At 36.4% G+C, this 23,627-nt stretch overlaps 1 protein-coding gene across 6 annotated transcripts in view; it reads right to left on the bottom strand.

Moving 5' to 3' along the window:
• Window positions 1-23,627, bottom strand: part of CPED1 (cadherin like and PC-esterase domain containing 1) — a 315,315-nt gene that overhangs the window by 196,758 nt on the left and 94,930 nt on the right. For all 6 annotated transcript variants that reach the window (XR_010158959.1, XM_016945383.4, XM_016945388.3 and 3 more), the window contains 2 exons: window positions 8,952-9,084; window positions 6,787-6,955 (listed from right to left, as the gene is read on the bottom strand). Coding sequence is in view for 5 of the 6 variants with exons in the window: in XM_016945383.4 (XP_016800872.2) it covers window positions 6,787-6,955; window positions 8,952-9,084 (302 nt within the window). In the remaining variant the exon portion in view is untranslated. The remainder of the gene's footprint in view (window positions 1-6,786; window positions 6,956-8,951; window positions 9,085-23,627) is intronic.

The following is a 23,627-nucleotide window of genomic DNA, read 5'->3' as shown; positions in this document are numbered from 1 at the left end:
GTGTAACAGAAATCAGAGTGACATTACTGTGCTGGGCAACGGCAGAAAGAGGAAGAGCCCGCAGAGATTAATTTTTAAGAGCTTCTGTGAAGTTCACGGGCAATACACTTCCAGGATCCAGTTCAGAGAAACAACACTTGCTCTTTTCAAGTCCCTAACTGGGTCCCATCCTCATCCCAGCATATACCTTCCCTTGATGGCTCCAGGGAGAAGCAGGCTGTGAACAGGACAGGTGAAGGGGAGGAGCTGAGAAGGGAAACATACATTCTATCCTCCAAAGTACTATTGAGGAACTTTTCCATCTTTCAAGCATCCAGAAGGAGGGAAGAAGGAATGAACTTACCTCACCTGATTTCACACTGAAATCCCTGAGTATTAGCTTACCTCCATTTTTCTGGATATATAATTAACACTTGCCTACTGATTTTCTAGTATTAAAGGCAATAATAATTAGCAAATTTATTCATTAGTGTTAGGTTTTACCTTTACACTGTCATAATACATTATATATCTATGTAGGTATATATATATATATGTGTATACCTATATAAAGCATTATATAGCATCTACCTATATAAAGCATTATTTTAGTTAATTATATTTGCATATGTCTATGCGTTCATTACCCTAGTTCAGAAGAGAAAATATGCCTGAATTAACAATGATGGAATATGTAAATCCATAATACTATCTTCTGTTGTAGAACCTGCTCTTAAATCATATTTTCCCCAAATGGCAGTTTTTAATAAGTTATTATTAATGAGGTACCTTTAATTAAAATAAGGATGATAGACAACGATTCACTGATAAACATTTTTGAGCATCTGCCATGTGCCAGGAACTCTGTGAGGCTCTGGAAATGCAAACACATTGCTTGCCTTTTTGAGGCTTAGAGTCATCTGCTTAAGTTATCATTTTGGCCAGATAAAGATGATCATCATTAATGAATAGTTTTCTTTACATTTAGGATAATCATCCAAGTTCAGCCTTCAGAATTAACGAATGTACAAAATGAATTGACAAATCTTTTAATAGAACCAAGTTGGGAATGAAGGAATGAATGAATGAGTGAATGAATTGCTTTTTAAAAAGACACAAAGTTGCTATAAAGAGTATTAGTGCAATCTAACATCAATGTGGGCTGATTGCTTTGCAGTTATTATAAAAGTTTTTAAAGTAAGTCAGCTTTGGTCACAAGTTTATTCAATTACATGCTGGTTATTTATAATTTCTATTTATATAAAATCATACTTTAAAATGAACGCCCTGATGCAATTTTAAAATTTAATTCAAGCAAAAGTAGGTTAAGTAATACATCAACTCTTTTTACAAACTCTCAGCAGAAGACTTTTATTCACATTCTTTCTACAGCTGACATAAATCTCCCAGGCCTAGCAAAGGGCCAGATGCTCAGTCAAAAGCCTTTTACAAGGTCTGCTTCATAGCCTGCAGTTTTGGACATAAAATGAAGATCAGGAGAAGAACACTTCCTAAGGTTGAAAAACCATACTGTCACTTTATACCTTCTTCCAAAGACATTACTCATTTTTACCTTGGGAATATATAAGCGATCTCACCCAACATTATCAAAGGCAGTGCATAAATATTGACGACAAATGAGGCTAACTTCATCCCTGCAACTGTGTCATATTTCCAAAATGAATAAGGGATATATGCATCTTTTTAAAAGGAATCTTGTACATAACACCATTCCTCTCTTTGCCACAGTTCTCCTCTGCCCTCTGTGCACATTTGCTGATTGTATTGATGTGAGAGGGAACTGCAAGCACTGGAGATGGAAGAATGGTCCCCTGAAGGCCAGTGCAGCGGTGGTAGAGAGCTGGTGATTTAGAACTTACAAATCTGACTTGAAAAAAGGCTACGGTATCCCAGATTTCCCTATCTCTATCAAAGTGGCCCTTATCCAGAAATTCAGATTATGACATCTGTCTATTGCATTTACTGGAAAACAAATGATCATTTGTATAATATTTACCTATATCATGTATATATCATTGCAAAGTAGAGTGGCTGGCTTATAGCAGTTAGGGATAAAGTAGACTCAGGCAATTTCTTCATGCAGTTAAATTTTTTTTAATGACCTTTGATTCAATTCAATCAAAGAGACATTTATAGGGAGCTGATTATATGCAAGGAATCATCTCATATAACTTTATATCTGATGTCAAATATGGAATAGCAACAAATCTAACATCTTCAAATATGGGATGGCTGATCAAACAATGAATTAATTTATGTCTTGACTGGACAAAATAAGGCTTTGGACAAGCTTTTCTGCCAGAAGTCACAAATCTCTTCAGCAATACATTTTCATAAAAACAGTCAACTATGGTCAGAAGTACAAAGAATCTTCAGACATCATAAAAAGTTACAGATATTACAGTTGCCTCTCTGTTGGGTAACTTATTTTGTGATTTACAATGGATGAAGGGATGACTTGTGACTTTTTGCTCTAAGAACCGAATTTAGATTTATAACATTTCTTGCAATTAATCTTTATGACCTGTGTTTTAAGACAGACATAGATGCATTTAACCAAAAGTTATAGTTAGAATATTTGTGAAAGAGTTTTACTCGTGAATTTATAGATACAAACTGAAGTTTTATAATTAAGTCAAGAGCTTTTTAAGGGAAGACATTTTTAAATAAGATATTTCTTAAAATTAGATTTATTATACTCATCAAGTAAATGATATTGTCTTAACAGCAACAAATAGAGTTGATTTAAAATCAGATCAAATGGTATAGTAAGCAAATATTACATTTGCGAATTTTTCCCTTTCACAACTTCCTCTGATTTTAGGTTTGAACATCCTTGGGAAACATCTAACACTAAAATTTTAAAATATTTTATTATGTAGAAGGGCATTAAAAATAGTTTACAAAGCTTCTATTTTCCATTATTCCTCAAATTTGCATTTCTTGATTTTTTTTTTACTCTCTCCAAAGCTTTAACAGATAAAGTATCTCAGCAGAAGACTTAATTGGAAATAAATGAGCTCATAGTTATATCTGTTATTGCCTTCATACCTTCTTTAGCTGCCAGAATGTTCTATAAATGTTCACTGATAACTAGTTTAGTGGGCTTGCCTCATCACACAGTACATAAATCACTACTGATTTAACTAAGTCATTTGGGCTTTGAATTCAGTACTCAGTACACACACACATGCACATACACACACACACACACAAAATTATGTTTTGTGGAATTTAAGAACAGTGTTTAATAACATGCTGGTATAGCGTGGGTAGTTTTTAAAGTGGGTTTGGTTTTGTCCTCCACATTAGCAGTGAGAAGTTTCTGTGTATTTTTTCACATCTAAAAATACCAGTAGAAAGCAGTATTTCTGAGGATGGTTAAGTAATTTAACAGATGAGTTATAATCTATTTGTTTTAACTGAAATAACAAGTACATCAGTTGAAGGGTAAATAAATATCCTCTTGTTTTCTGAAACTTATCTGTATCATCAAGCGTAACTTTGAACTAGTAAGGAAACAATCACTTTCTCCACATTGACCCAGGAAGCTGCACTACCTCCCTCTGAGAGGAGATAACAGTATTGTCCAGAATAATCAGGCAAGATCTTGAAAAGATAAATCCCAAGGAGAGGATGAAAATGACAAGAACTGCATGCTTTCCTATGCTACAACCACAGCTTGCATCTGTCTCACAGAAAAGACAAAAATATGAATAAGAAAGGAAATAGTGAATGAAGCATGAAAATCTAAAGAAAACCAGATCACAAGGAGATTTCTTTTTTCATTTATTTTCAGGAAATACATAAATAAAAACTATCATAAAAATTAGCCTGTTTGTATCAGGGCAGGGGGAGCGGCACTTACATAAAAAGAGGAAAAATAATTTAAAAATTATTTAAAATACCTAAGAGCTTCAGTTTCCTATTAAGATGATTCATTAGCCCAGGTGAAATGAGAATGAAGCAAGAATTTGATAACAAAGAAAAATAACAAACACCTCTTTGAAAGGGAGTCTAGAGCTATTGTGAACTGGTCTGACCAGTGGTAGCCACGGTCAGGGATAAGTGGAGTTGGGGGAGGGGAGTTGTTGGAGGCTATTTGAGAGGACAGGCTGAAGAAAAATATTTTCGTTTTCCTAACTCTCCCCTGTCTTCCTCTAGGGCAATTATTGGTTGTTCCTTCCTTGTTAAGGATGCTAAGCCCAGGCCCAGGATTCAGATTGCTGAATTTCTTGGGAGAAAGGAGGAAAAACTGTATGGAGTTACTGGTCACATGTGGCATTCACTCCTCCACCCTACTGTCTGTCAACCTTCAGGCTTGATGACATATAACGGAGGAAGATGTGCTTCCTCCCTGTGCTTTTATGCCTAAGAGAGTTTAGGGGGTGAAATTCTGACCAGGGAAGTTACCTGGCTACAAAGGGAAGTGACCAAAAGTGATTTCTTCATGTTTGGAGCACATTCTGTCCCTTCTCCTTGGATTCACCTGAAAGGACTGACCTTCCCCAAACATCATACTAGCTGGAATAAATAATGTCTGCAGGGGGACTTAAGCTCAAAGGACAAAATAGAGAATGCACAAAAAATACAGCTACTTCAAAAGAAAGGCAACAAACTCAACAATATATATCATGCTACCAAAACTGATAGATGAGGAATTTAAAATAAGCATGCCAGCAATATACTCAAGGAAATAATGGAAGATAGTAGCAAAATAAAATGTGAAAAAGAAGTCATTAAAAAGAACAAAGAGGAAATACGGTAAAAAATATCAGAAGTAAATAAAAATATACATAGTTTTTAAGTGAAGGGGCATGAGCATTTAAGTTATACATGCAGCATTAAATAAATAACTGAAATACAAGAAACAACGGATGAGACAGCAGCAAAGCTATAGCGTAAGAAGGATTTTGATATAATTTGGATATTTGCCCCCTCCAAATCTCATGTTGAAATATGATCCCCAATGTTGGTGGTGGGGCCTGCTGGGAGGTATTTGGGTTGTAGGTGTGGATCCCTCATGAATGGCTTGGTGCCTTCCCTGTGGTGAGTTCTCCCTCTATTAGTTCACAGGGGAGCTTGGTTTAAGAGCCTGGCATCTCTCTTGCTCCCTCTCTCACTATGTGACATGCCTGCTCCCACTTTGCCTTCCACCATCAGTGGAAGCTTCTTGAGGCCTCACCAGAAGCCAAGCAGATGCTGGTTCCATGCTTGTACAACCTGCAGAACCATGAACTAAATAAACATTTTTCTTTATACATTTCCCAGCCTCACGTGTTCCTTTATAGCAATGCAAAAACGGACACAGATTGTACGATTCAAAAGATAAGATTGAAGAACTGTCTCAGAAAACAGAAATGCTTCCAGAAAGCAGATAAGAAAAGCCAAATAATATAATTAGAAATGGAAGGATCAAATCTGGTCAACAGAAGAAGGAAGAATAAAAACAGTGAGCAAAAATATTTCAAGAAATCATGAAAACAAATTTTTAGAATTAAAGATTAAAGACATCAGACTCAAATTGAAAACACTCAAATAATAAAAGAAATAAATCCAGGAGGGCATTGTAAACAATGTGGGGAAGTAAGGATGGTAAGTGTCTTGATAAAGTTTTGTTTTGTTTTTGAGGGAAAAAAGACCAAAAAAGGGAACAAGTGATTATTTCAACTAAAACTAAAAATCTACATTGTGATAATGGGATTTGGGGACGTGGTACAGAAACCGAAAGAGTCTTGAGAAGGCAAGGTTGGGAAGCAGATAGAGATATTGAAAAGTCTAAGAAATCATAGGAAAACATAAACATGAGTGCATGTTTTAAATTAACAGTGACCACTGTATGTTATATAGGTAAAGAATGTACAACTTTTAAACTTACAGAAGCATATGTAAGCTTTTCAGTGAAAAAGCAAAGTTTAAGAGGAGAAAAAGAAAGCATACTAAATAAAAAAATAAGATGGCAGAAATAAATTCTAAAATTTGCTCATGCCTTCTTCTTGAGGTGGAAGATTTTCCAAAATTCAAAATTCAGTTTATGAAGGTAAATTCTGAAAAAAATCAAGTTCAGTCATTTTCTAATCTGTTCAAACTATGAGAGACCCTATGCATTCTTTCAGTTTCTATTTCCTCTTTTTGGTATGCAGAACAATAAAATACTGTAAAATCAAAATTTCTTCAAAATTTATCAAACATATTGTCACTAGATCTCATTTTCAGCCAAGTTGACCTGAGCTACCTTTTATAACTTACTAAACTTTTTGGGATTATTATTGAGTTCTTCCCTGAAATCTTCCCTATTATCCTTTATGTCATAGCTTGCTATATTAGGCACACTTGAGAGCTTTATTTTTCACTCAGCAAACATTCCATATTGACTGGTGTGATGAACTAGCATTATGCTTCCTAAGGGTGAAGCAAAAAGCACAAAGGCAAAATTGTATTTTCATTTGTTGCCTTGACTATATTTTTCTTGAATAAGTGAAAAATTAAGAAAAACAGAGTATAGCTGTGAACTAGCTCTGTAATAAGTAGATCAAAGAATTGAACCATCATGATGAATTGAGAAAAAAGAATGTAGCCTTTGTGATCCCTAGTGAATTAAGCTGCTTCCAGTTCATTTTTAAACCTGCACCTATTAAGTGAAAATCTTTTCTTGCAGCAATAAAAAAGATGTGATCTTTGTTCAATGGGATTTGATAACCATAAAGGTGGGAAAATGGCAGCCCAACTCACTTTACTTTACTTCAGTGTACTTACGTGAAATAATAGCTTCAACCGAGAGCTTACCTTGACAGTGAAGCGTTTTTTCTTTGGTGGATTCCAAACTGTGCCAGTTGAATGAATGAATGCACGCAAAGGGGTTAAGGACGTCACCAACACATACGCTTTAAGAATCACAGATAAATCTTCGGCTCGAAAGATTGTTTCATGTGGAGCAAGGACTGTCGTTTCATTCCTAAAAAAAAAAAAAAAAAAAAAACATAGTTAGCGCTCCATAATGTAGGGTTGAGTACATAATTTGTAAATTACCTACAAGCTTTGTAAACTGCTTCTATCCTTTGTAGGACGCCAGCCCTCCGTGTGTGGGTTTCCTTGAACAATTTCAATTGCTTATTAGCATCACCACCAGGTGGTGGAGAGGTACAGCGAGAAGGAGTCAAATTGGTAATAGTTCCCCACTCTGGCAGATTTAATCAAAGTATTTTTAAAAAGTAAAAAAGGTGGCTGAGCATAGTGACTTATGCCTATAATCCCAGCACTTTGGGAGGCCGAGACGGGCGGATCATGAGCTCAGGAGTTGGAGACCAGGCTGGCCAACATAGTGAAACCCTGTCTCTACTAAAAATACAAAAATTAGCTGGGCATGGTGGCATGGGCCTGTAGTCCCAGCTACTTGGGAGGCTGAGGCAGAAGAATCACTTGAACGTGGGAGGCGGAGGTTGCACTGAGCTGAGATTGCATCATTGCACTTCAGCTTGGGCAACAGAGCAAGACTTTGTCTCAAATAAATAAATTAATTAATTTAATTAAAAAGGTGGAAAGGTAGTATGTAGAATAAAGTTGAATTTAAAAAATAAATATATAAATTAGTTACAGTACCCCTGACCTCAGATGCATGGTACCATTGCAACAAAAGTGATATAAATTACAGTTTGGGTGAAACTTTCTAAAAGCTTCTACCTCTGCCTACCTTTGCTCTATTTTTTCTTCTCTAGAAAAACATGTTAAGGTTTTAAATAGTGGACAGGTCACCAAGAATATGCGAAAATACTTTCCCCACTAGTTCAATCTTACCTAATGTCCCTACTCCCAGATAATGAAGAGTTAACTTAAGGGATGAAATATTAAAAAATTTAAAAAATTAAAAAAAACACCTCAGGCTACTAAGGAAAAGTAACACCAGTTTAATATTTTGTAATGAAACAAATATGCTTTCATCATAAATGATACCAAAATGTATAATTATTTGCTTTTCTACATCATATTTCTAAATGTTAAATATCTAAGTTTGATCAATGAAAGGACTGTGCTTTTATATATATATATATATTTGAGACAAGGTATTGCTGTCACTCAGGCTGGAGTGAAGTGGTGCAATCACAGCTCACTGCAGCCTCCACTTCGAGGGCTCATTTGGTTCTCCTGCCTCAGCCTCCTGAGTAGCTGGAGACCACAGGCATGCACCACTGTGCCTGGCTAATTTTTCTATTTTTTGTATAGATGGATTCTCACTATGTTGCTCAGGCTGGTCTTGAACTACTGGGCTTAAATAATCCTCCTGCCTTGACCTCCCAAAGCACTGGGATCCCAGGCATGAGCCACTGCACCTGGCCTACTTTAAACTTTAAAATTCTAGGTTGGCACAAGATGCATATGATTCTTCAATAAATACTATTAACTGTTTAAATACTACTTAATAATTATAAAATTAGATGAGGCAAACTTATTTGTGTCTTGGATAAGATAATTAAAACCTCTTAATTTTTAACTATAATTTATCTACATTATAAAATCCTTTCCCTGGAGAAAACTTGGATAACTTGATACACAGCAGATGCTTTCTTAGATGCTAAGAGCCATAAAAAAAATAGCAGAAAAAAAATGCATTCAGCCATATTCATAGTCTAAGGCAAAGTCATTTGAGTATAAAATGGAAGTTAAAATTTTATAGTTTTGCATTGTCAAGGTTTTAAATTCAATTTCCTTTAATGTAACTTATTAGATAAGAGTCCAATTTACCCAAATGTTTATTTTCTGGCAGGACAGGTTTGAATTAATCTAGGAGAAAGTCAATGATGGCATTCTTTATTTAAAAAGGATAGCTGAAAATTTATGTGAGAGAAACTAATAATTCACACATGTGAACCCCCCATATCTGTTCTGTGCTTTTCTCTTGTTAGCTGTCTCCTACAATGCATGCTGGTTATAACAATTCAAAATGATTAGCTTACAGCTGTTCACGTCTCCAGTCCCCTGGTTTCCACACACGTGGCTTCACTGTTTTTAAAAGGTGACTCGAAGTACTCGGCTTTAATTGCATTCCCTGATCCAGACACACAGAGGGACTCACTGGAAGTTGCAGTTCTGAAAAGATTCAAGAGAGCAGAAGACAGTCATTTTATTGTTTCTTTCTGGAACTGCTTTGAAAATAGAGTATGCTGTATTAAACTGCAGGGTACACGAGAAATATGCAACCATTTTTCTCCCCATTCTGAATCAAAATTGGATCCACTAAGTATGAATGCATATTTAGAGAAGCCTTTGTTTGCCATATGTTCTCTTACTACAGAGGAGGAAAACAATTGTAATAATTGATTTCATTTTCTTGCTCAGAAGGGGAGGTAGATACAATGTCTCTAACTGTCCAACATCAAGCTGATCTATCCTACAAAGCTAAGGGATGCATTCTCAATGAGGGGGTGGTGGCTGCAAGACCAGACTTTTGTTTGTCATGAGAATATTACATAGAAAACTTGAGCTGATTTCCTGACAATACAATGCTGATATACTAAACTTTGTTATGCTTCGTGACCTTGGGAATCTCAACAACAGGGCTTTATTGTCTTATAAAATATTAATTATTGGATTTTAAGGTATATAAAAATAAAGAACAATAATAATGGTTTACTTAAGAACACTCATATTGACATGCTTAAAAATAAAGGTATTGCATATACATGATTACAAAAATCAAGTATTACAGAAAGCAATCAAATGAGCAGAAAAAGCACCCTCCAATTCACTTCTATCTAGAACCTCTTCCCACCAAAAACCAATGCTTACGTATTAACTTGTAAGATCTGAATAAGCACATTGGGTCAGATGCATATATTTCTTCAAAATAAAAGTTGATGTAATTAATATAAATATCAATGTATCTACATGAACCTATATATGTAGGTATTTGTTTGTTTTTTTAATTATCCCAAAGAGGTGTCATAATAATATATGTCTGGCTTATTTATACCTACTAACCCATCCTGGCATCCTTTCCATATCAGCATATTCAGAGTTATTTCATACATACCTCTTAATAGCTTAGGGTGCGTCATTAAATAAATATACATTTGATTTAGCCATTCTTTATTGTTGTGTATTTACATTATTTTTGTAATGTTTTTCTTTTGCTATTTCAAAAGTACTGAAATGAATACTCTTATACATCTATTTTGGTGTACTTTTACAAGTTTGTCTAGTGGCGGATTTGTATTGGTATGTGTAATTGCCAGGTCAATGGTAAACGCACTGCAAATTTGTTAGACGTGACCAGATTGCCTCCCAAAATGGTTGCTCCAATTTCCACTCTCTCCAACAGTATTTAGAAGTTGTTTTCTTAATCCCAGGTCACAGTGCTTTATTTTTTAATTATATAATTTATCTAGTTCTCAAAATAGAACAAAGCCTTTAAATTATTTTTCCCCTTTGTGCACATTTCATCAATACTAACATAGTCTAATTTAAAACACTTCACACTCTTAAGTAAAAGTCAGCAGAAGTCAAGCTGTTCAATGTATTCCCGTATCTCATTATTTAGCACACTGTGATCTTCCTCCAAAAATGATAACTTATTTGTAAGTTTTCCCTTTTAATGAAGTTCTAATACATCATAATAAAGGAAATATTCAAATGGCTTTGGTTTTGGAGGTAATGAATGAACAGCCATTAAGTTAATTTCTTTTCTTGGGAATCACAACTTTTAAAAAGTTGAAATGTTTATGTAAGCCTTTCAATTTGCAGTAATAAAATACATGTTCTTAATTAAAATTTTACTAAATAGAGTTATGTTTTCAGAGTCTATTACTAGGACAAGTTTTGTTTCTCCAAAGAGCTGATTTGGAGGCTTCTTTTGTATAGTATGAGAAAAGTATAATTTACTCTGATTTCCCTCTTACCTTGCTGCCAAAAAGCACAGAATTGATTTCAAACCCAAGCACACTTGACATTAAAGAAGCTAGACATATTAAGTTTTGTGCCAAGATAGTATCTCAATGGTTTTGAGGAAGTTGTCAAAAAACATGTCAAAAGAATAAACAATTGTATGTCACTTTTTTCTGGTTTAGCTCAAGTGGAGCTATACATGAAACTGAAGGGGTCCAATACAGGAATTGCCAAGACCATGTCAGATTTCCACATGAATCTCTGAAACTGTGATCAGATAATGGAAATGAATACTGAGCAAAATAACGTTACCTTTATTTTTATATGTATACGTATATCAATAAATTCTAGGCTTCCAATTATATTATTCCAGGCTTGGATGTTACTTTTTATTATTCTAAAAGAAAAAAAACCCTCTGTAATTAGCTGTCCCCTCTAAAATTATTCTCATTTAACTTGATTATAGCCACAACTTAGATATAAGCTTCATTTATATCTTTAAAAGCTGCAAATGCATTTTACGGAATTTTATAAATAATCGTGTAAACATTTCAGTGTCCTAGGCTATCATTTAACAGATAAAGGTATGTCTGGAGCACTATTTCTTGTATCTTTCATCTGGCATAGGCTTCAAGGGCTCTCTCAACAGTCCAGTCTAATCCATTTATTACTCCATTCCCCTTCTCCATGGCCTAACCAATACACTCAAAGAGCCTACAAACAATGCTCAAACGACCTTCTGTTTTTGGAAGGGATTTGGGTGATGAGGCTGTATGACACAGTCTTCCAAATAGCCTAGTTCATTAACATATACTTGTTAAAAATGTTAAAGTAACTTAATATGGAATACGTTGCATGACTCTTCAGGGCTTTCCTGCCCGCATAATATGCAAACTGAATGGAAAATAGATTAAAATGTGAAATACCATATGGTGAATAGTGCTGTACTTTTATTTATTGGCTACTCTTAGCTTATTTTAGAGAGCCCTGAAGCCTGTAACTTTATGATCAGTAAAGTTTACCCAGAATAAAAGTGAACAATTTGTTAGGGATGCATGAAGCCTGCTTTTCAATATCTTTTAATATCTGGTTGGCTAGATACTGAGCGCCTGCTTATGGGGAAAAAGTATTATGAAAATGATGATTAAACCAGAAACAGGAGACCTGGGCTTTCGTTTTGGTTTTTGTCAACCAACAATTAATAGGCTTGTGACATTGTTAGGAAGCCTTCTAAAATCCAGAATGTAAATCCCATGAATCTTCTGAACTTCCCATATCACTGAACACTATACTGACTAAAATAAGCACTCAAATAAGTGCTCAGGAAATATTTGAAATATTTGTTCTAACAATGAACTTGTTTTGGAGGTTTAAGCCAATCTATGGTTAGAGAACAAAATCATATTCCAATGAATTAAAAACATTTTATTCGATTACTTCTTTCCCTTCTACGTGACATATGAGTATATACACCACAGTCAAATATTAAACACTGAAAAAACACTTACACTGGCAAAGATTAGATGCCAAATTTATATTGCATTTGATTTAATGTTTTGCCTTACAACTAATAATTAATAGGGAAGTAATAATAAAAGTATAATTATATTTCACAGATGTTTGAATATTGTCTTGCATTTTGATATTAGAAAATTAGATTTAGCCAGCATTTTCTTATTTTAAAATTTGCAATAAAGATAAAGGCCTTACTTAATAATTCACAATTAGTTTTGAGATTAGAAGTATAAATAAGTACCATTTATGAGTACATTAATCGTTCCTCCTGCCTGAGGGCATTGATAAGTCTTAGAACTTAGCCTACAGGTATAACAGCTCTGCAAATATAACAACAGAACTTTCACATACAGCAAATAGAAACTAATATATGCACAAACCGAAGTCATAGCCAGGAAATCACTCTATCAGTCAGGGCCCCAGAAGACAGCAGAGTCAAAGGAGTAACTGAAGAGACTATCAACCATGAGACTATTAAAGAAGGGACTGTTAACAAACACATGGGTATAGTTCAGGAAAATCAACAAGGGGTAGAGGAGCTCCCTAGGGCCGACAAAATGGGAAGCTTTTACCAGTCTTAGCCCAGGAAGGAGAAGTTTCCAGAACCAGGCAAAAGCATTGTTATAGGAAAGGCCATTAAGAAAGACTATGGCTACAGGTAGAGAAACACAGCCACTTTCAAGCCAGGGTCCAGAGGGGAAGGAGCCTGGCAACAAATATTCCCAAATTATTTCCTCCTGTCCTCAATCTCTCGCTAGACGCCAGGGAACAAGGATGCCCTGTGGATACAGTCTGCGGAGGACGGCTACCTGGAGACAGGTGTAGAGTGAATCTGAGGGGCAAATAGACAATATTCAGCACAAACTCTACACAGTCCTTGGTAAATACAAGTTTTGGCCCTAGTCTTCTCAGTAGCCACAAGTCCTGGAGAAACAAACAAACAACTGTGTGTGTGTGTGTGTGTGTGTGTGTGTGTGTGTGTGTGTGTACAGAAAAAGGGAGCAATATTAGCTTTGATTTCAAATAAGAGCATTTAGATGTGGCAGCAAGGGATAGCATAGGTTGAGCCACATAAAACTGCCTTTTGTTAGGTAAAAAAAAATTGTTGAATGTTGATCAAATATCAGCAATTTCATAATGTTCAACCTAATTTTTTTCCTTCACCATGATGCCTTCGGTGGGGAAGAAAGAGTGACTAAACATACTACTGTGAAAAACAGTTCCAGTGTCTAGAATGTCAGTGGGTAGAAATGGCAAAAGGGGGACCTTGAAATCACTCAATGAGTGTTCGTCTTATGCTTTGAAAACAATAGAAGCCTAGTCTAAGTTGTGCCAGTTGCTAGAAGAGAACAAAAATCTTCAGCTCTGAATCTGTTTTCTCTTTGTATGATGATGAAAAAGTCTAGCAGCAAGTAGACTAAAAGAATAAGTAGATGGTGTCTAAGGTCCTTTGCAATCATGAATCTCTGTGACCCTAGATACAAAGTTATGATTTAAATATGTGCTATAAACAGCCTAATGGAGAAGATAAGTGGCCAGGGTCTCAGCACCAGAGCTGAAATGCAGTCCCACTGTTAATTTCTCATGTTCTGGTCATTGTGGGTGCTCCACAGGGTCAATCAACTCCAATTTCATTTGAGTGAGGCTCAATACGCCTCGTGGGAAGAGGCTTTAGCTGAACAAGCTCCTACCCTCTAACTACTATTTGAGGAGCATCAACCACCCTTTCACCTCTTAAACAGTGTATAAAATGGTGAGAAAACATATCCCAAGGTAGAGTCAAGGTTACAAGCTTGATCACCCATTGGAAGTTAGAAGGGAAGGGTTATTTTGAGTGCATCTAAGGGTATTCTCAGTTCACTAGACTATAAGCTCCATGACGGCAGAGATTCTAATTTTTTTTTCTCCACTGAATGACTAGTGCCAAGCACCAAACACATCCTGGCACTTAACATAGGATCTCAGATAAAGCTATACTTAATAAGTGAACTCCACTTCTTCTTACCCAAATAACCAGATGTATGTGCAGAAATGAAAAGAGTAAACAAGCCAACTGCTGAGCAACTTCACTGGATTTGTACAATGCAAACTTATTGTTCAGACCTAGGAAATGTGTATAACATGGGTGGGGATTGGTTTTCTCTAGCTACCACAATGTAGTGTTAGATTGGCACAATACTATGTACACAAGAGTGGGTTGCAACAATGGCACCAAGGCAGTCCCAGGAAGGGATCCACAGCTCATAGATTAACTATCTAAGGCCAAGAGGCCTAATATCAGCAAAGCCCCCTGGAACCCACAGTGAGCATGGGAAAGCATAGGAGAGAATGTCACCAGCAGACAGCCAAAAGGAAGGCTGCTCCTTACAGGGACACTGAGAAAGTGAAGGATTTAGAGGCCTATGGTTCATTTGTTTTACCAAATTGCCTGAACTTGGGCCCAAGAAGATGTGGGGGAAACCAATAAAGATGCATAATCTAATTTGTCCAGCACATTATAGATAGTTGCTAAATAATATTTTTCCAAAAATATTTTACAAATAATATTATAAATAACATTTATTTTAAAAACACGAATTCCTGTTTATTAATAGATGCCTATATAAGTGTAATCATGAGTCAATTTCTTTACTTTTTAAAATTCAGTCTCTTTATCTGGAAAATTAGAATAATAAGAATAGTAATACTAAGAACTTACCTCATGTGGATGCTGACAGAATTAAATATGAATTTCCCTTAAAGTGCTTTGCACAGCCTTTGACTTATATGCTCAAGAAGTGTTACACAGTTGCTACTATTAAATAGTAGTTTAATATAGATTTTTTAATAATCTAGAAATCTTGTTTCTAACTTTGGAAATTTCAAAGGGTAGCTACAATGTTATTCCTTTTGAGTTTAACACTAAGAGGTTCCCACCATTACTCACTATCAGATAAAAGCAAATCCACTGAATCCTCTTATGGCATTCTTAAACATCTGGTATTTGACATTACTCTCTTAAAAACAAGACCAAAATAAAACACAGTATCTTTACTTATGCATGGCCTGTAAAGACACACTATGTTTTTAGTGATCCTCCTCAAATTTTGCATTGCAGTATCCCAGGAAAGGAATTCATTTCTTGTTCTGTTTCACTTCTTTAAAAGAATTCTGTATTAGGTTTCTATGGATGGAGTAAACCTAGGACTGAGTCAGTTACTGCAATTTTTTTTTTCAGTTACTGCAGTATTTAAGTCTCTTCCTCTGTATTTTGTTCAGACATACTTCTTTTCAAGCAACCAACTCAAATTAAAACAGAAATAGCTTGTAGTCAACAGATTTATGACACCTAGACAAAACTCCAGGAACTATTTCAGACCTACACTTCAGCTTAAATAATATAATTTGGGGATCTGTATACTCTGAACAATTCTATGCTTTTATTTTTATTTTTATTTTTTTTTAGATAGAGTCTTGCTCTGTCACTCAGGCTGGAGTGCCAGTGGCAGGATCTCGGCTCACTACAACCTCTGCCTTATGGGTTCAAGCGATTCTTGTGTCTCAGCCTCTCAAGTAGCTGGGATTATAGGCAACCGCCACCATGCCTGGTTAATTTTTGTATTTTTAATAGAGACGGGGTTTCACCATGTTGGCCAGGCTGGTCTTGAACTCCTTACCTCAGGAGATCTGCCCTCCTTGGCCTCCCAAAGTGCTAGGATTACAGCCGTGAACCACGCCTGGCCTAAACACATCGATTCTTTAATAAATTTTTACTTTTATGCAAATAGCATTGACCAGAGTATCTTTGAGAGAATGGATACACCAAACATAAAGGTATATTAGTACAGAATTCTAGCCTTAACATAGGCAACTCATAATTCATTTATCAAGATCTGACATTATTGTATTACTACTTGTGTGACTTTGATAACAATATTTTATTCTCTATGGTTTCAGAATATCTTTCATATGATGTTATCATATCAGTGTACATCAAACCACAAATACGAATAGTATGGTATTTCTATACAGTACTCTTGGCAGAAAAACAGTAACTTTCACTTTGTTATAGGAAATGAAATGCAGTCCGTGTCCCAGTGGAAGTGGAGACACAATTTGACCCATAAAAGTGGCCAGATCAATGACACGGCAATGTGCTCTAAAGGGGTAGTCATTGTATAAAATTTCCACCAACTAACCACACAATCAAATGTTTATGGAGCACTCAGTAAATGGAAGCCATGAACGCTCTTCTTTGTAGTCTTTTTCAGTGGAAATGTCAAAGTCATGCAATTCTACAGAAATAATTTTCCCCTTGGACTGCTCTATGTTTTGACCATGACCACATAAGAACCTTGAGTTCTGCTCATTCTTGTCAGTTATAAAAGCTGTGTCTAGACTACTACTTCAATTTTCTTGCCCTATGATTTCGCTGCAATGACCACACAGCGTGAAAGATTGTTTTATTACTTTATGGCAGTTTAATTTTCCTTCGATGGTTTTCTGCATGAATTTTCCAGGGGAAATGACATTTTTTTTAAAAAAGAAAAATGCTTGACTACTGCAACAAGACCAAAGGTGGATAATTTAGTATAAATTAATGAGCATCATTAATAACAATTTAAAACACAACCTCCAAAAAATATTAACACATAGAGTGAAACAAATATGATAATAGAATGGCAGCCTAAACCCACCCACTGTGAAAAGTAGTTTATCACTTTATTAATAGTAAACTTTTTTCTCAGGAATATTTTCTGCAGTAACTATCAGATATCATTGAAATAATTTAAGTCAGAATAATAACTTACTAGAACCCTATAACAGTGATTCCAAATTATGTATGTATATATGTGAAAGTCAATTCTAATTTAAATGTAACACACAAACACTAGGGTTCATGGCTCCTGTTTAAATGAAACCATGTGTTAATATATCTTTTACTTAATGGCAACTTCACAGGCATATTTAACCTTCAATTTTTACCTGGTATTTTTGGCATAATAAAATGTACACAATATTCCTGTTAATTTACCTCTATTTCCATGTTATTTAAAAGTAAACATATGTGAACCAAGTACATATTTAAAATATCAAGATTTTTATAATATCTGACTCCCAAAAGGAGGTCAGAATATAGACCATGGAGAGGCAAGACCCAGTGGCCACAATGAAATATAATGAGGGTTAGAGCTCCAAATGCCAGAAATAGGTCAAAAACATGGAAATATGTCAGAAAAGATGTTCTGATAGGATTACTAAACCATTTTGCCTTGAGGTTCTTTCCCTCCAGTTGCTCAGTGATATGATTAGAACCTGAGGGGTTCAGGTTTGGCTGAGTGACATATAACACAAGAGTTCACTCCTCATAGATGAGGACCCAAGGGCCTGAGTCAGAAGCCAGGCAGAACCTGAGAAGAGTTTCTGAAATCGTGTCTCAATTCTCAGCCTTAGCTAGTTATCCCCATCATTAGCCAGGTACATCTGACTATCTTATATCTTGTATATGAGTAAAGAATTTTCCAATTAATTGAGCCAAGAGGGGAAGGGCCTTCCTATCTGAAGTGCTAAATAATTGCTGGTCTTTAAAGATGTTAATGAGATTATTACATTTTCAATTTTTTTTTGCCTATTTTTGCCTAGATTTTAACTTTTGAAGTTAACCTGTTTCTTTTGCAGGTAGAATTTAAGCCAGGACGTTACATTCAAATGACTACTTTTCTTTTTTTTTTTTTTGAGAAGCAGTCTCGCACCGTCGCCCAGGCTGGAGTGCAGTGGGACGATCTCGGCTCACTGCAACCTCTGCCTCCCGGATTCACGTGATTCTCCTGCCTCAGCCTCCCGAATAGCTGGAATTACAGGTGCACACCATCACACCCAACTAATTTTTTGTATTTTTAGTAGATACGGGGTTTCACTATGTTGGTCAGACTGGTCTTGAACTCTTGACATCGTGATCTGCCCGCCTCAGCCTCCCAAAGTGCTGGGATTACAGGTGTGAGCCACTGCGCCCGGCCTCAAATGACTATTTCTGTAAGGATATTCTTCCAAGTTTTCTGTAATCATCTCTTATCATTTGTGCTGGCAAGATGCTTTTACCATATATATGAATATACATACGTATGAATTATTTTTCACAAATTTAACATACGCTAACCCAGGCTTTAGGGTTTTGACATCAGCATCTTGTCTCAATTAACACCACTTGTTTGCATGGCCCTGTATAACAATCCTAGACTTGAACTTCCTGTTTTAAACTGCTAAATAAATGCCTAAGAATAGGTGAATGATGGATAAGAAGTCATTTATATCTTGCTATTTCTTATCAAATATATTAAGTATCTTAGAGAAAATAATTTTGTAGCACTCAATAATGTCACAGTCATTTTCAATAAATTAGGGAAGTATAGTCCTAGCTTTAAAAATCTTGTGAGCTTGGGCAGGCATGGTGGCTCATGCCTGTAATCCCAGCACTTTAGGAGGCTGAAGCAGGTGGACCACGAGGTCAAGAGTTCAAGATCAGCCTGGCCAAGATGGTGAAACCCTGTCTCTACTAAAAATTAAAAAACATTAGCCAGGCATGGTGGCGGGCATCTGTAATCCCAGCTACTCAGGAGGCTGAGGCAGAGAATTGCTTGAACCCGGGTGGCAGAGGTTGCAGTGAGTCAAGATCATGGCACTGCATTCCAGCCTGGGCAACTGAGAAAGACTCTGTCAAAAAAAAAAAAAAAAAAGAAAAGAAAAGAAAAAGAAAGAATCCTTGAGCTTGAACTCTTTGTCATATTTTGGCTGTGCAGACCCAGATAGTGGAAGCTGAATAAAAGTTTGAATTGTAAGTAGTAGAGATAATTCAAGATAGCTTTAAGTTAAAATGGGAAATTATTGGATAACAGTAAAAAAAAAGTCAAAATACAGATACCCCTCTTCCTTCCCTCTCTAAGAAAGAAGGATACAGGCTAATTTGGGAACCAAGTCTTTATTATGTTGTTTGAAGTAATGGGAAATAATAAACTGATTTATTAATCTATATCAGTTAGTTGGAGAGAGAAGAGTGGACAAAGAGACCAATGAAGAGAGATGTTGGGCAGGATAGTGTTTTAGTGAGCTAGAGGGAGTTACTTAGTAGGAGAAGAGGGTTATAAAAACTGAATTTGGCAAAAAATTTATTGTGTATTGAGGATGGCTAATTCCCCCTTTGCTGCCTTTTTGTTTGCCTCCCCCCACCAAAGAAAAAAAAACTATATTAAAATTTCCAACTTCTATTCAAGACTTTGGGAATCAGATCTGTTGTTATTGGGTGGAGAGGGGATTGAGTGTTTTAATTTGTTTATTTATTTACTTAATACAATGTAATGCTCAGCTTTCTCTCTAAGGGGTCATTTCTACCTAGGTCCCCTGCTATGCCTGGCTCAAGCCCTCATGGCTGGGGTTAGGTTACCTTGCTCAAGTTTGCCTCTGAGGTCAGCCAGTGAAGAGTGATGGTCATTGGTAGCAGAGCAAAATCAGATTTAGAGCAAAAGCGCATGAAGTTTCCATTAGGAGAGAGGGTAAACTCAAGAATGTTCATTCAATTTCATGGATCTGGAGTGAAAAGTGGCAAAAGTTCATGGCCACCCTTATCCATCAAATGATTTGCAATTCAGGTTTTCAGCACTGTGCTTCAAAACCACTCACCTCGTTTCCAACTTGCAGTGACTGCCACTATCTTGGAGAATGTTGGCATTTACTCAGCATTTCCTTCTATCTCTTGAATCTAGCTTTTCCAACCCAAATCACTTTAAAAATTTGCAGTATCTACCAGTCCCAGGAGTCTGAGTTGACATTTGGGCACATGTTTCTCACTAGTGCCCAAATGATTTTCAAAATCAACATAAGACTCAAATTTTTTTGTTTTCTTTCCAGTTTGTATACTTTCCCTCATGAGCCATATTCTACATAATTGAGGGCTTTTTATCGACAAATGGCTTAAAATGTTGTTTCAATGGCTTTTAAACAACAAAATACCTTATTAAAATCTGTCCATTAGGTAAGGTTTCCTTAATTAAAAACTCTGAGTACACCTGGCACATTTCTCATTTTGCTCTTGGCACAACAAATGTGTAGATTTACCAATAAACCACGTAATTGGAAAAATTTAGACATCATTTTGTGGGTGGTATCTTTGCTTTTTATAGTCTGCTACAAATACAGTTGAAAGTTCTTTCCCTTAAATGACACAAAACTGTTCTAAAATTGGCTGCTGGGCTGACCTACACGGGACTGAGGGAAGGAATGTAGAAACAGAAACATTACAAAATACTGAACTGAAGAAGACAGATTAAGCATAACCTTTCTACTCAACCATGTCATCTTCCTCCCTTTCTTCTCAATTCTGTATTTAAATTCAAAGTAAACCTTCCTGCTTCTGCAATATTTGGATCACAAGGGTATAAATAGTTATGGCTTTATATGTGAAGGTTAAATTCAGCTCTGTATCCAAACTCTGTTCGGGAGAAATATTTCAGGCTCAGTCGGGACATTGTTAAAACCCAGGGGTACTAAACACACCATGACAACCCCCCAAATAGGAAATGGTAGAAAATACATCTATTTTTTGTTGTTGTTCTTTTAAACCCTATCATCAATGAGAGATGACAAGATGCTATTCAGTTATTATTTATCAGTATAGTGCAGTTTTAGTGTGAAACTAATCCATGTTCAATAAGGAGTCCACTGTGTCTGGCCTTGACTGGCAGAACTATGCACGAGGTTTAATAGTAAGGAATCTCTCCTAAAGAAAAAAGAGGTAGATGGCAAGAGAAGCCCAAGGATACCAGGATGACAAAAGAGAAAGGCACCTTTTTGTATGCTGTTCTTGTATTCCACAGGCTCCACTTCCACTCCAGGGTTTAGGTCAAAAGCTAAAACAATACTAAAACATTTTTTTTCAAGTTATCTGTGAGAGGTTGAGACTATAATATTACATACAGTAGAAAAAATAATAAAGAAGGATTTTGCCTACTGAACTGAAAAAATCCAATTTATTTTTGACTTATTCAGGCTTTGGAAAACTAAAGGGATGACAGGCCCTGGGCAGGACAATGACTGGTACAGTGGGATGTGCACCAGCAGTTTCAGTTTCAGCAGCAGCAGGAGGAGAAGCAGGTACTGCATGAATCTCAGTGTCCCTGACCCTGGACATGGCACCTCAGCACAGACACAGGCAGCTGCAGCAGCAGGACTGATGCCACATGGAGCCCAGGGGCAGAGTGCCTTTGGTGGGCATGAGCAGTGGTGTACATCAGCAGCAGATGGCCATGGGGGACTCCAGCAGAAGTGGAGTAAACGGTGAATAGCTGTAACAAGTATGAGAGGATTGTACTTACTTATGAATACACAGGAAGTGATCTCTGAGACAAAGGGAGCATTTGGGGCCGTCATCATGATGAGCAATGCTACTGAAATTTAATGGATAAAGGCCACAAATAGATTTGTGCCTTGTGCAAGATAGATCTGGTATTTCTTTGGAATGCACTGGTAAGGTATAAAGTCTAACATCTGTTTAAATGGTTAGGCATTCATTCTCATACCACAACAGCCGCTACGATGCTGAGTATCACCCTGTGCAACAACACATTGTCCCCTGTCCCACATCACTTTTGAATGTCTCAATGGATATTGATGTGGATGAAAAGCCAGTTGGTAATTATTTGAACTTAGAGCTTGATGTGATTTTGCATATAAACTGTTTTACTCATTTTAATCAGTTTTATTACATACTGAATTTTGCAGAAATGAAATTCCATGGCCAAGCAAGGGGACACTAAGCTTTGCTTTATTTGTGACTTTCTCCAGAGCTGTTTCCATTTTGGAAAGGCACATCACCAATAGCAATGTGACCTATGGAATCTTAGTTTCCCTCTATGATACAACCACAGCAATTTGAATTTGTAGCTGTCACATTCATGGTGATTCTACAGATGAGTGGAAGCATCTGACTATTTCATTACACCCTATGGTGTCATCATGCATAAATATTTACACATTGAAATACATGTTGTTATATTATAAATTACTTTCACCTTAATTTTCCTTTATAAAAGAGTTGGGGTATTATACTGGTTTGTTAAAATTATGTGGATAGGCGAGTTATAGATATTTCATTCTGGATCAACCAGGTGTCAATGAATATATATCTATTTTCAAAAGAGAATTTGGAGTCTGATAGGAGTGAGAGAATTGCTTTATGATGACTCAGTAGTGGTTAGTAACAGGATATTAAGGGGAAGGAGCCTGAAAATAGCAAATGTAGGTAGAGGCAAAGAAATATTTTTGTAATGATTTTAGAATCCAAGTTCTATCTCCAGGTTAGTGAGTCTTAAAAACATGAGTCTCACCAAACTAGATTAAAGTCGTAGCTACTAATTATAAACTAACAGTTCTGGAGATACTTATGGAAAAAACAATCATAATACTCAACATTTATGGGGTGCTCACTGTGCATTGTTCCAAGTACTTGAAATGTATTAACTCATTCTGTCCTCTTAGCAACCCTAGGAGACAGAGTCCTGATCATCCCTACATTGTAGACAGAAAGCTGAAGCACAGACTACAGTCCCATACCACCCTGAAAGTGCTCAATCTGCTCTGATTTCGGAAGTTAAGCAGGGTCAGGACTGGTCAGTACTTAGATGAAAGAAAAGCGAAGCACAAAGAAGGTACAACTTGCCCAAGGACACTGGGATATCAAGTGGTCAGGACAGGATTTACACATACGCAGCCTGGCTCCATCTGTACCTCCCTGCTATCCTCCAGCACCTGTGCAATCAGGTCAAAGCAATTACTCATTCTGAAAACTATTTTCAACAACCGTTAATTCCACAGAAATCACATATTTCCCATAAAATATAATTTGGCTCTACTTGCATTCATTAATTAACATTCCCAGATTGGTGCTATACAAACCAGTTTGGCAGCACAATCAGTGAATTCTAAAGACTATCATAAACCCTCCCAAGAAGACCAGAAGAACAGCTTCAAAAAGCTAGGACAACTAATTCTTGGCCCTTCCAAGTGCCCCATGTGGGAGAGGGTCACTATTATTCTGGAGGCCCAGAGCTAATGCTGGTGGTGGCTACACCCACACCTGATTCATCATGAATCCCAGGCATAAGACTGCACTGTAAGGTTTGCATTGGTAAATTTTCTATGCTGCCTAGAAAGGCTGTAGATGGTTTGCAGAGCTGAGTCTGGAGTAGGCACATCAGAAAAGAGGT

The sequence above is a fragment of the Pan troglodytes genome, chromosome 6 (assembly GCF_028858775.2).
Source record: "Pan troglodytes isolate AG18354 chromosome 6, NHGRI_mPanTro3-v2.0_pri, whole genome shotgun sequence".
Lineage (NCBI taxonomy): Eukaryota > Metazoa > Chordata > Mammalia > Primates > Hominidae > Pan > Pan troglodytes.
Note: the sequence above shows the minus strand (reverse complement) of the source record. Positions and strands in the feature narration are given on the sequence as shown.